This window comes from Chiloscyllium punctatum, chromosome 17, assembly GCF_047496795.1.
Source record: "Chiloscyllium punctatum isolate Juve2018m chromosome 17, sChiPun1.3, whole genome shotgun sequence".
NCBI classification, from domain to species: Eukaryota; Metazoa; Chordata; class Chondrichthyes; order Orectolobiformes; family Hemiscylliidae; genus Chiloscyllium; species Chiloscyllium punctatum.
This window is the reverse complement of record NC_092755.1, coordinates 52,715,609-52,729,833: the sequence shown is the minus strand read 5'-3', so window position 1 is coordinate 52,729,833 and position 14,225 is coordinate 52,715,609. Positions and strand designations below refer to the sequence as shown.

The following is a 14,225-nucleotide window of genomic DNA, read 5'->3' as shown; positions in this document are numbered from 1 at the left end:
AAATAGAATTAGGTGATATCAAATTCAAGTTCTACGAACAAAGATTTTTACTAGGCTCAAGATGGTGAGCAGTTCATACAATTTTGATTTATAGTAGGAGTTAAACAATTCTTAATTTTGACAATGAGGACATAGGGAGAAGGAATAACATCTTGCATTTGTACAGTATCATGAACTTAGCACACCATCCCCAAGTACTACATAAGATCAAGACTGAAACTAACATGAGACAGTAGGGTGTGAAATCAAAACTTTATTAAAGATGTTTGTTTACAGAATATCTTAAGCAACAGGAGGAGGAAAAAGGTGGAAGATCTCTGGAGAGAATTTCAGAATTTAGAACCTAAGCAGCTGAAGGCCGAACCACTGATTCATGAAAATATTAATGTACAAGGGTTTGGACTGATTGTGTGCAGCAGCAGTTTAAAAGATCTATCAGAACGTGGAGCAGAGTGGCATTGACATCAGACAGACAGGCAAGAAAATGTTCCGATGAAGAGGAGAGAGTGGGGAAGAAAATGTTCTGATGAAAGGGAGAGAGTGGGGAAGGAGGGATTGGCTGAAAGGAATTTCCCATTGGCAAGCGTTTTTCTTACATCTGTCTAGAAGAGTGGGTGGTAACAAGATACAAAAACAGCATTCAAACCTCAGGTGGGCTTGCACTTTTCTCATGGTACCATTTTTACATTTCATACAGACAACTCTAGAAACATTTACAATTTATATTCAATAGTCACATTTGGAGGAGTCTAAATACAGTTGTTGTGGTTCTGTTCGTCGAGCTGGGAATTTGTGTTGCAGGCATTTCATCCCCTGTCTAGGTGACATCCTCAGTGCTTGGGAGCCTCCTGTGAAGCGCTTCTACGATCTTTCCTCCAGCATTTGTAGTGGTTTGAATCTGCCGCTTCCGGTTGTCAGTTCCAGCTGTCCGTTGCAGTGGCTGATATATTGGATCCAGGTCGATGTGCTTATTGATTGAATCTGTGGTGGAGTGCCATGCCTCTAGGAATTCCCTGGCTGTTCTCGGTTTGGCTTGTCCTTTAATGGTAGCGTTGTCCCAGTCGAATTCATATTGCTTGTCATCTGCGTGTGTGGCTACTAAGGATAGCTGGTTGTGTCGTTTCGTGGCTAGTTGGTGTTCATGGATGCGGATCGTTAGCTGTCTTCCAGTTTGTCCTTTGTAATGTTTTGTGCAGTCCTTGCATGGGATTTCGTACACTAAATTGGTTTTGCTCATGCTGGGTATCGGGTCCTTCATTCTGGTGAGTTGTTGTCTGAGAGTGGCTGTTGGTTTGTGTGCTGTTATGAGTCCTAGTGGTCGCAGTAGTCTGGCTGTCAGTTCAGAAATGCTCTTGACGTATGGTAGTGTGGCTAGTCCTTTGGGTTGTGGCGTGTCCTCGCTCCGTTTTCTTTCCCTTGGGCATCAGTTGATGAAATTGCGCGGGTATCAGTTTTTGGCGAATACATTGTATAGGTGTTCTTCTTCGTCTTTTTGCAGTTCTGGTGTGCTGCAGTGTGTTGTGGTCCTTTTGAATAGTGTCTTGATGCAACTTTTTTTGTGAGTGTTGGGGTGGTTGCTTTCGTAGTTCAGGACTTGGTCTGTGTGTGTGGCTTTCCTGTATACCTTTGTGGTGAATTCTCCGTTCGGTGTTCTCTGTACCATCACGTCTAGGAATGGGAGTTGGTTGTCCTTTTCTTCCTCTCTAGTGAATCGGATTCCTGTGAGGGTGGCGTTGATGATCCGGTGTGTGTTCTCTATTTCTGTGTTTTTAATGATTACAAAGGTGTCATCCACATATCTGACCCAGAGTTTGGGTTGAATTTGTGGTAAGACTGTTTGTTCTAGTCTTTGCATTACCACTTCTGCTATTAGTCCAGAGATGGGTGAGCCCATGGGTGTGCCGTTGATTTGTTCATATATTTGATTGTTGAATGTGAAGTGTGTTGTGAGGCACAGGTCCAGTAGTTTGAGTACATCGTCTGTTGATAGAACAGACAACAGGACGTTGAACCTATCAACAAAGACGATGTACTCAAACTACTGGACCTGTGCCTCACAACACACTTCACATTCAACAACCAAATATATGAACAAATCAACGGCACACCCATGGGCTCACCCATCTCTGGACTAATAGCAGAAGTGGTAATGCAGTCTTACCACAAATTCAACCCAAACTCTGGGTCAGATATGTGGATGACACCTTTGTAATCATTAAAAACACAGAAATAGAGAACACACACCGGATCATCAACGCCACCCTCACAGGAATCCGATTCACTAGAGAGGAAGAAAAGGACAACCAACTCCCATTCCTAGACGTGATGGTACAGAGAACACCGAACGGAGAATTCACCACAAAGGTATACAGGAAAGCCACACACACAGACCAAGTCCTGAACTACGAAAGCAACCACCCCAACACTCACAAAAGAAATTGCATCAAGACACTATTCAAAAGGACTACAACACACTGCAGCACACCAAAACTGAAAAAAAAGAGAAAGAAGAACACCTCTACAATGTATTCGCCAAAAACAGATACCCGCGCGATTTCATCAACAGATGCCCAAGGGAAAGAAAACGGAGCGAGGACACGCCACAACCCAAAGGACTAGCCACACTACCATACATCAAGAGTATTTCCGAACTGACAGCCAGACTACTGCGACCACTAGGACTCATAACAGCACACAAACCAACAGCCACTCTCAGACAACAACTCACCAGAACGAAGTACCCGATACCCAGCATGAACAAAACCAATTTAGTGTACAAAATCCCATGCAAGGACTGCACAAAACATTACAAAGGACAAACTGGAAGACAGCTAACGATCCGCATCCATGAACACCAACTAGCCACGAAACGACACGACCAGCTATCCTTAGTAACCACACACTCAGATGACAAGCAACATGAATTCGACTGGGACAACACTACTATTATAGGACAAGCCAAACAGAGAACAGCCAGGGAATTCCTAGAGGCATGGCACTCATCTACAGATTCAATCAATAAGCACATCGACCTGGACCCAATATACTGGCCACTGCAACAGACAACTGGAACTGACAACCGGAAGCGGCAGATTCAAACCACTACAAATGCTGGAGGAAAGATCACAGAAGCACTTCACAGGAGGCTCCCAAGCACTGAGGATGTCACCTAGACAGGGGATGAAACGCCTGCAACACAAATTCCCAGCTCGGCGAACAGAACCACAACAACGAGCACACGAGCTACAAATCTTTTCATAAACTCTAAATATAGTACTCTAAATGCAAATAAATTACCTTAATACATTAACAATCTGAAATGTAAATTGTGCTTCTTTTTCCACAAGTATTGCCTGCTGAATGTTTGCAGCATTTTTTGCTTTTATTTCAATTTTTTTTAAAAAGTATTTGGAACAAAGCAACGAAAGGGCTTTTGAGAAAGTGAAACAGTGATCTTCCAAAAAGCACATGCACCTTATACTGTTAGATATCAATTACACATAGAAAATGACAGAACTCCGCTGCAGAATTAAAGAACGCATTTCGCACAGGATGACATTCTGCCCTCCATGTTCATGTTAGCTCTCTAAGTAAAACTCACCTCATCTCATTGTGCCACCTTTACACCATAACGCAACCATTTATTTTATATCAAATAATTATCCAACTTCCTTTGGAAAATTACAATTTAATCTCACTCCATCACATTCAGGAAATGGATTCCAAGTATTAATCAACAGCTGAGTAATGATATTTTTCTTCTTTCATCTTTAGTTCTTTGCCACTCACCTTTAGCTGGTGTACTTGGAATCTGAACCTTTCGCCAATGGGAACAGTTTGCCAGATGCAGAATAATTTCATTGAACATCCACCAAATTTCCTCAACATCCTCTTCGCCAAAGAGGACAGCCCCAACTTATCCAAGCTATCTATGTAACCAAAATCCTCAGTCCTGTACTTTTCTGAAGCCTCTCCGATCCCTCCACATCCTTCCTAAAGTGCAATGGCCAGAACTGGACAATTACTTCAGCTAGAGCTAAAACCAATCCTTAATAAAGGTTCGCCATAAGCCCTTTTACAAATTTCTTGTTCTGTTCCCTTTTGCTAATTACATCTCTCCCATTCTCCGAGATGGGTATTTCTTTCAGGAAATTATTTTTTTTTAAAAAACAGTTTAGTTTAACCAAAACAGAGGCAAAGCTACTTACTGAATTGACAGATATTTTTTCTTTATTCTGTATCTATGGCATGGGATGAAATATTTTAGCAGGCCACCTGAACAAACATTGGATAAATCAAATTTGCCCACAGAAGAGCCAGAAGCGACTTGTGGGACATGAGTTTGGCCACTTCTAAATTATACTACATGATCTTTATCCTCTAACTAATGCTTAATGTCACAAACAACACTTTCCTTTATTCTAGTGAGTCTTCAGATGCTTTGCAAATCGTTGTTTTTTGTTGAGAAAGCTACCAGCTGCCAATTTAGGGCATTTTTTTTCCAAGAATGTCATAAAACAATCACTGACAGAACCTACCATTTATATACCCATACAAATCTAAAAACATATTGGGAGAGAATTTTCACTAGGTTTGTACCTGCATTTCCAGTGCACTCAGCTGAACCAGTTTAAAAGTTGAAGAGCTTAAAAAGAAAGTTACACCCATAAGTGCTATACACTGTTTTTCACAACCTTTCTACTGGTTCAGACTTCAGTTTGTCCAAATCAGGCCTCCCCCACAAAACTGGCTACAACCCTTTGTTGAAACTGCGACATACTGCTGCTTCTTGAAGGCTGCTCGAATTGTACTTACTTTCTTAGGATCACTAGTATAAATTATTCAAACATAAGGAACAGAGGAAGCCATTTATCCCACTGTGAATTTGCAGACTACAAAAGAGCTAACCATCTTAATCTCCCCGGGCAGCATGCTTCAAGCACTGTTCCATCAAAAGAGTTTTAATTAACATTTACAAACTTAAGACATTTTGCAATGCTTCTAAGCAAGTTACTCACAGATAGAGATCTAAGCACACTTACTAAAATGTTTATTTGCAGTGATAGCCAAGATTGCACTGCTTTACCACTCTTTAATATATTAAAGAGAGCTTGTCAATGGAACAAAATAGAGGATTAGTTATATGAAATTTGTGCTAATTAGTTGAAGATTTTGTGTTTGCAATAATGCAAACAATTTTAGGAGAGACATAATTGACAGTGCTTGTAATTTTGCCAATTACACCTAAAACAGAAGCTCTATCTTATTGACTTTACTCATCATAATCCAACTGCTTCCTTTATAGAACACAACAACAATGTTTTTCCATTATTGACACTATGATTCTATAACTATGGGTCTGAACCAGACAATTCTGCAATTTGCATTGCAGTGCCTTTGACCTTGCTTCAGGAATGTATTTTGATTTTTTTCAAATGTCATTTGCCAGTTTCATAGTGTCATAGAGATGTACAGCATGGAAACAGACCCTTCAGTCCAGCTTGTCCATGCCGACCAAATACCCAACCCAATTTAGTCCCATCTGCCAGCACCCAGCCCATATCCCCCCAAACCCTTCCTATTCATATACCCATCCAAATGCCTTTTAAATGTTGCAATTGTACCAGCCTCCACCACTTTCTCTGGCAGCTCATTCCATACACATACCACCCTCTGCGTGAACAAGTTGCCCCATGGGTCTCTTTTATATCTTTCCCCTCTCACCCTAAACCTATGCCCTCCAGTTCTGGACTCCCTGACCCCAGGGGAAAGAATTTGTCTATTTAACCTGTCCATGCCCCTCATAATTTTGTAAACCTCTATATGGTCAACCCTCAGCCTCTGACGCTCCAGGGAAAACACCCACAGCTTGTTTAACCTCTCCCTATAGCTCAAATCCTCCAATCCTGGCAACATCCTTGTAAATCTTTTCTGAACCCTTTCAAGTTTCACAACATCTTTCCGATAGGAAGGAGACCAGAATTGCATGCAATATTCCAACAGTGGCCGAACCAATGTCCTGTACAGCCGCAACATGGCCTCCCAACTCCTCGACTGAATACTCTGACCAATAAAGGAAAGCATACCAAACGCCTTCTTCACTATCCTATCTACCTGCACCTCTACTTTCAAGGAGCTGTGAACCTGCACTCTAGGGTCTCTTTGTTCAGCAACACTCCCTAGGACCTTACCATTAAGTGTATAAATCCTGCTAAGATTTGCTTTCACAAAATGCAGCACCTTGCATTTATCTGAATTAAACTCCATCTGCCACTTCTCAGCCCATTGGCCCATCTGGTCAAGATCCTGTTGTAATCTGAGATAACCTTCTTCACTATCCACTACACCTCCAATTTTGATGTCATCTGCAAACTTACTAACTGTACCTCTTACGTTCACATCCAAATCATTTATATAAACAACGAAAATTAGAGGACCCAGCACTGATCCTTGTGGCACTCCACTGGCCACAGGCCTCCATTCTGAAAAACAACCTTCCACCACCACCCTCTGTCTTCTACCTTTAAGCCAGTTCTCCCCATATTCCATGAGATCTAACCTTGCTCACCAGTGTCCCATGGGGAACTTTGTCCAAAGCCTTACTGAAGTCCATACACATCACATCTACCACTACTCTCATCAATCCTCTTTGTTACTTTTTCAAAAAACTCAATCAAGTTTGTGAGACTTGATTTCCCACACACAAAGCCATGTTGACCATCCCTAATCAATCCTTGCCTTTCCAAATACATGTACATCCTGTTCCTCAGGATTCCCTCCAACAACTTGCCCACCACCAACGTTAGACTCACTGGTCTATAGTTCTCTGGCTTGTCCTTACCACTCTTCTTAAACAGTGGCATCACGTTAGCCAACATCCAGTCTTCCGGCACCTCACCTGTGACTATCGATGAGACAAATATCTCAGCAATAGGCCCAGCAATCACCTCCCTAGATTCCCACAAAGTTCTAGGGTACACCTGATCAGATCCTGGAGATTTATCCACCTTTACCCATTTCAAGTTATCCAGCACTTCCTCTTCTGTAATATGGACATTTTTCAAGATGCCACCATCTATTTCCCTACATTCTATATCTTCCATGTCCTTTTCCGCAGTAAATACGGATGCAAAATACTCATTTAGTATCTCCCCCATTTTCTGTGGCTCCACACAAAGGCTGTCTTGCTGGCCTTTGAGATGCCCTATTCGCTCCCTAGTTACCCTTTTGTCCTTAATGTATTTGTAAAAAACCTTTGGATTCTCCTGAACTCTATTTGCCAAAGCTATCCCATGTCCCCTTTTTGCCCTCCTGATTTCCCTCTTAAATATATTCCTACTGCTTTTATATGTTAAGGATTCACTCGATCTACCCTGTCTGTACCTGACATATGCTTCCTTCTTTTTCTTAACCAAACCCTCAATTTCCTTAGTCATCCAGCATTCGCTATACCTCCCAACCTTTTCTTTTACCCTAACAGGAACATATTTTCTCTGGATTCTCGTTATCTCATTTCTGAAGGCTTCCCATTTTCCAGCCTTTCCTTTACCTGTGAACATCTGCCCCCAATCAGCTTTTGAAAATTCTTGCCTAATACCATCAAAATTGGCCTTTCTCCAATTGAGAATTTCAACTTTTAGATCTGGTCAATCCTTTTTCATCACTATTTTAAATCTCAGATGGAACCCAATCTCTTTCTCAAAAATATTGTTGAAAAGGACACAAAGTATTCCAAAGTAGGAAAGAGCTGATATGGTGTAATTTGAAGGTCAGCCTTAGCATTCAATTTTGTTCTTGGCCAAATTGCATCATTTTTGAAGGCACTTTACCAATATAACATTTAAGAAAGAACTTGCATTTTCAAGAGACTCACATTCACAGGTCACCCAAGAGCACTCCAAAGATTTGCTTTAAAGTGTAGTCACTATTTGAAAACAAAAAGGCTAATGTGCTGCAATGATCTCAGTCAATAGCATTGAACAATTAACATGATTTTAAACTGGTGTTATAAAGTTTAAAAAACAATACATCAAAAGAACAGGTCCTTCAGCCCTCCAAGCCTGTGCCAACACATTTGGCCCTTTCACACTAAAACTGTCTTCACTTACAGGATCTGTATCCCTCTATTCCCTTCCTAGTCACGTTTTCATCCAGGTGCTTTTTGAATGCTGCTATTGTGTCTGCTTCCACCACCTTCCCTGGCTGCACACTCCAAGCACTCACTACACCTTGTTTGAAAAATGTCTCTCATACATCTCTTTTAAAATTCCACAACCCACCCCTCCAGCTTCCACCCATCCTGAACCCGTGCCACCTAGTAATTGACCCCTCCACCCTGGGAAAAAGCCTCTTTCCACTCTGTCCATGCCATTCACAATCTTATAAATTTCTTTCAGGTCGCCCCTCAACCTCCTGCGCTCCAGTGAAAACAAACCCAGTCTATCCAACCTTTCTTCAAAACGAAAATCCCCCATACCAGGCAGCATCCTTGTAAGCCGTGTTTTTTACCTCTCCAAAATACTCGCATCCTTCTGATAGTATGGTGACCAGAACAGTATGCAATATTCCAAGTGTAGCCTAAATAAAATTCTATAAAGCTGCAGCACAACTTGCTTCTCCTTATCCTCAACGCCCCTCCCAATAAAGGCTAGCATGCCATAACTACCTTATACTTGCGCTGCCACCTTCAGTGATCTGTGGACTTGCACACCCTCCGCATAACAATACTCCAAAGGATTCTGCCATTCACTGTATAATTTCCAACTGTTCTTGACCTTCCAAAATGCATCACCTCACATTTGTCTGGATTAAACTCCATCTGCCATTTTTCTGTCCATGCCTCCAACTGATCTGTATCCTGCTGTATCCTCTGACAAGTCCCCTCACTATCCGCAACTCCACCAATCTTTGTATCATGCGCAAACTCCACCGATTTGTGTATCGCCGACATGGTACTATGGTAGTTGAGAAATAAATGAATCTGGGAGAAGTTCCTGTTCTTCTTTTACTCCCAACTGAAGAGGCAAATGGATGCAGTTGTTTTATCACTCAGTTAAAAATCAGCAGCTTTAACAATAAAGCTCTCCCTCAATATTACACTAAACCGTCAATCTGGTTTACATCTCAAAGTGCTGCTCCAAAGCTTGAACCCACAAATGTCTGCCTCAATGCAGAACTGCTATCAAAAAGAGCTAGATTGACATATTAAGTGCTCCAGGAAGAAAAATAAACATAGCCTTTTGTATAACTCTTGCAGAATACAGGCATAGTCTTTTCATGAATGCGACAGATTTCTTGATCACCCTGTGTGCCTCATGCAGAATTTGTACACACTGAACAGAAGGAGTACATTTTTCTATAGAAAACAAAAGGGAAGCTGAAGTACATTTGAAAGAGAAAGTGTTTGACAAAGATACCAAGGTCCTAGCAGAGACAGCATTGACATGCTGGACTGAATGGTCTCTGTTGGTCTATCAAAATGTTATGATTTTTTGATAATAATAAACAGAGGCTGGGTTGGTCTTTCATTTCTGTTCAGTTGTTCCGAGTGAGTCATTGAATAGGTTTTGGTACAAATATTTGTAAGGCTCCTTCACAGGATGCATAGTTTAACACAAGCCAAAAATAAAATAATAATAGGCTAACAACTTGTACATTTCAAGTAGGCTGCGGTAAATCAATGTTAGCCTTTAGAAGAAACATTTGTGAAAAGAGGCTAGATTCATGTCTTTTCTTTCAAAAGCAACGGTGGGAAGTTTTTTCTTCCATGGGTTGGTAACTTGTTACAGGAAAAGCCTCAATATTTTAATGAAAATGAGGCTTGCACTTCAATCTTCATTTGTGCATGCATCCAACCAACAGAGATAGTGAAATGGCTGAGTCTACACTCGACAGTCTCTGCAACAACTTAGTTTACTGATAAAGACTTTTATATTTCCTTGCAACTACTACAACAATCGATTACAATTTATGTACTGAGTGGCCCACCTATCTTGCTGCTAAGGCCATTAAAACAATACTTCCTCCAGAAATAAATGCCATCACTAAATCCGTTTATAACAATAACACTTCCCAACCTTCAAGCCCAAACAAAGGGCAAGCATATGGAGAGAAAAAAAAACACACCCAAGCAACTCTGCCCTGGAAACAAAAAGCAGCAGGAAGAAACGTTAGCCACAGGTTTTCCCAGTATTCCATAAAACTATCACAACTGGATGGATACAAAATTTCAGTTCAACACATGGCACTCAAAGCCTGAAAACAGCTGGTGTGCTGTGCAGGAATAATCACCAGATGCGGGCAGAATGAAATCTAACACCCGTATGATACTGGGAAGACTATTACCAAGAGTCATAGAAGACAGCTTCTGAAGCAACATTATAAGGCTACGCAGTTGTGATATCACTGCCCGCTCCATGGAGAGTTGTGCCCAATGTGACAGGAAAAGTTCAGAAAATCCCTTTTGGATACTCATGCCCAATTACCAGTAAAAATAACTAACATTTATGGTTGAGATTTATCTTTGAAAAATGTTTAATTATGAACAGAATTAACTGTAAAAAAAAAATTGAGACTTCACTTAGACTTATGATTTTGTTATCTGCCAAGGCTTTGCAAAGGTCACAAGGAGAAGTACTTACTCTGCGCTTCAGTCGCTCTCTCTCCCTCAGCGTCAGTGTGTCTGCCTTGGCAATCACTGGCACAATATTTACTTTGCTGTGAATGGTCTTCATAAACTCTACGTCTAGAGGTTTTAGGCTGCACAAGATGATAAACAGTTAAGCACAGCATACACTTCCCTTAATTCACTGGCACATTGGAACTTCAGAAACAGAATGCAATATTTCAAACAAATTTGACAATCATTCCTGGAACAGTAAAGTCCTTAATTACTTGAAATTTTTTTGAATATTGGATTAGTATCACTTCTGATTTTGTAAATTTGATTGTGGCTAGCAGCAGAATGGGTTCCAGATGTTAACAGCACTTACATAATTCAGTAGACATCAATAATGTAAAATACAGTAATCTCCCATGCTGTGCAGGAGTAAGGAAGTTTTATGCTAATGACCCATGGGGATATGTTCATCACATGGTAGTTCACTATACACGCCTCTCCAGAGAGGGTCCTTGCTTAAATTCAAGAGGCAGCACAGTGGCTCAGTGGTTAACTCTGTTGCCTTACAGTGCCAGGGATGCAGGTTCAATTCCAGCCTTGGGCAACTGTCTGTGTGGAGTTTTGGGTGGGATGCCTGGAGGGTCATTGCAGACTTGATGGGCCAAATGGCCTCTTTCCATACTGTAGGGATTCTATGACTAGGCCTCCATATACAGAGGCCTTTGGCATCTTCTGAACAATGGCCCAGAATGAGAAATCATATTGATTGGGCAATGAGACAAAATTGCAAGTCAAATATATTAACAAAGCCAGGGTCCTGGAACACAACATAGAGAGGAACTCATCCGACTGTTATGACAAATACAGCTTTGAGGGTGGCAAGTTGCAATAAAGTGGACTGGCACCACTAAAGGTATTGTCCAATGCAAGTGTGCAGCAATAAAGCTCAACATTCCACAACATCGCTATAACCTTCAATTCCTCTCCTCAAAGTTTATTTCTGAAGTCACTTAGGAGTTCATTTGGTGATGTTTTTGTAGAAGATAAACTGTTTGGGAATAAGAGAGTGGATATTTAATAGATGGAGAAATGGAGCTGATTATCATACGTATATGATCTCATTCTGGACGGAGAGTATGGGAGATACATTACAAATGAACAAAAACACCTCATTTACCATAGAATCTCACAATTGTTACAGTGCAGAAGATGGATACTCATCCCATCACGTCTGCACCAGCTTTCAAATTAACATTATTTAATGCCATTCTCCCATCCTTACCCCTAAACCCAGCACACTGCTTGTATTTAAACAATCATGGAATACCATGTTGTATGCCTTGATTGAAACTTTCTTCACTATACTTCCTGATAGTTCATTCCAGACACAAAACCAAACTCAGATTCTAAGATTTAATAATATGTATTTATCCAACATTTGATGTTTGCGCTCTTTCGTCTCTCTAAACAAGAAAACCCTAAGGATTCAATGCAATTCCAGGAAGGTACTGTCATTACAAGACTATGAGATAAAAGGAGCAAGCGTGAATGAAAAATGAGAACTTCAATGTGAAAAAGTAACCCCTAAAAATCAAAACAAGTATCCATCTTGAAGGTCTCACAAAGAAGCTTCAAAAAAACAAAAGGGTTTTAACAATGACCTTTTAAGTTACTCTTGCTCAAATTCCATTCCGACATGTTCAAAGAGATGGCCTTTTTCACCCAAGATTGGCACAGCAATTTACGGCATTACTGGGCAAATTCGTTAAGCAAGATCCATGGTAGCAGCAACAATGGTGGGTACGTAGACAAGTATATTTTAAATCACAAGCAGTGTAGAATGAAGAACGTTTTTCTTACCCATGGCCAAAAGGGGAGATGAAATAGAAACAACAGTGGACCCTGTTGTCTACAATATGTCGTCTATTCAGGCCACTCTCATCATGAAGGTACCTTTCAAATTGATTGTCAATATATTGAATAATTGGTCTGAAGCTGCACAGAAAAACAGAATAGAAACAATGGTATCAATCAGCACACTATGCCAAAATCGGGTTATTAGATGCCTTAATGCTGACCCACTAACTTCGGACTGAATACTGTTATTCATAACTGAGTCTCACCAGGAGGGCAAGGTTCAAGTCCCACCTGTTCAAAACATGTGTAATAACATCTTCAAAAAGGTTGATTAGAAAATATTTATACATGAGTCTAGATTTCATGTAGATATGTTATCAATTTTATTACAAAGCAAAGGAGATCTTAGAAACGCTCTTTGGGAAATTGCTGCAGTCAGAGTTCAGATCCTTCAGCTCTCACTACCCAACTAACTTTAGCATATTTTTAAGAATGACATTGCATTTATCAAGCATGACAAATAGTAATAAAGAACGAGCACCTTGCGCATTCGCAGCGTTTTCCAAATGAGCTTCAGATCAAATTGATTAGCATTGTTATGATCCCAGTTAATGTTATTACAGGACAAGTCAGATCCAAGGTGGGAATCTGGCTTGATAGTTTACATTTTGTATTTTTTTGGTTTGAATTTAATGAGGTAACTTTTCGCTAATACACAATTATGCAATACTACAGATTCAGGTTTAACAACAAAATAGAAATTTATTATGCAAAAGTAATGAAGATTAAATAGAATAAGCAAAAACATTTACACATAACGCATTTAAAGATTTGTGCACAGTAAAATACAATCCCATTAATCCCAACAGCATTCCATTTCTGTACTCAAACACCAGACAGAATGACCTTTTCTATCCTAGATAGAGGTTGACCTGGCTGTGGCTTCAATTGGCTGAGAGAATCTGATAGCCTTTTCCCTTATTTGGTATAAAACAGAGCTTAAACTCTCTCAGCTTCAAATAACCTCTCCAGAGTTTTAACCAAACACTGTGGTCTGGAACTTCTAAATGAAATTCCTTACACTAAGGCTAAGGTTATCTTCTTCCTTTCTCAGGGGGGACTACTTTACATGTCTAGCTTCACCTGAGTACACTGCAGAACTGCCCAAATTAAACCCCAAAAGTTTTGTTTGTAATCATGAACGTTTCTCCTAACCTTCTAAAATAAAATTCCAGAATCTTCCTTTGGAAAGCATAATACTACACTGTTTATTTTGTTCACTAGTAAACTCTCCCAACGTAAACAAAATCCCATTACACTCCAGGAAGTCGCTCCTGTACATGCTTTCAAAATAAGTCACCATGACTTCAAAAATAGTTACATGCTAATCATTAAATCCCTTTGGATACACAGGAAATCCATGTGCCACTAGTTCAAATTTGAATACAAAAATAAATGCTACTGAAATGTATCACATCATCCCAATGCTTTGGAAGCCAACACAGCAGGTAATGCACAATGGATAAGACACAGGGGTCGCCAAGCCAGGAACTGTGGCTTTGAATCCCATCTGGGGTGAAGTTAATGTTTGGGTCTTCTGATGCAGTGGTACTATCCCTAGTTCAGGACCAGAATGTCTAGGTACAAGTCCCAGCTCAGGATGTGATGGCCACAAAGATACATCATAAAGCTTAAAAAATATATTTTTTTAAAAACACGGAGCAGCCAATGTTCTTCAAACGAATTGAAA

At 40.3% G+C, this 14,225-nt stretch overlaps 1 protein-coding gene across 2 annotated transcripts in view; it reads right to left on the bottom strand.

Annotated features, from left to right (window-relative positions):
* Window positions 1-14,225, bottom strand: part of LOC140487838 (septin-2) — a 129,483-nt gene that overhangs the window by 62,820 nt on the left and 52,438 nt on the right. For both annotated transcript variants that reach the window (XM_072587134.1, XM_072587135.1), the window contains 2 exons: window positions 12,479-12,613; window positions 10,641-10,758 (listed from right to left, as the gene is read on the bottom strand). In XM_072587134.1, coding sequence (XP_072443235.1) covers window positions 10,641-10,758; window positions 12,479-12,613 — 253 coding nt within the window. The remainder of the gene's footprint in view (window positions 1-10,640; window positions 10,759-12,478; window positions 12,614-14,225) is intronic.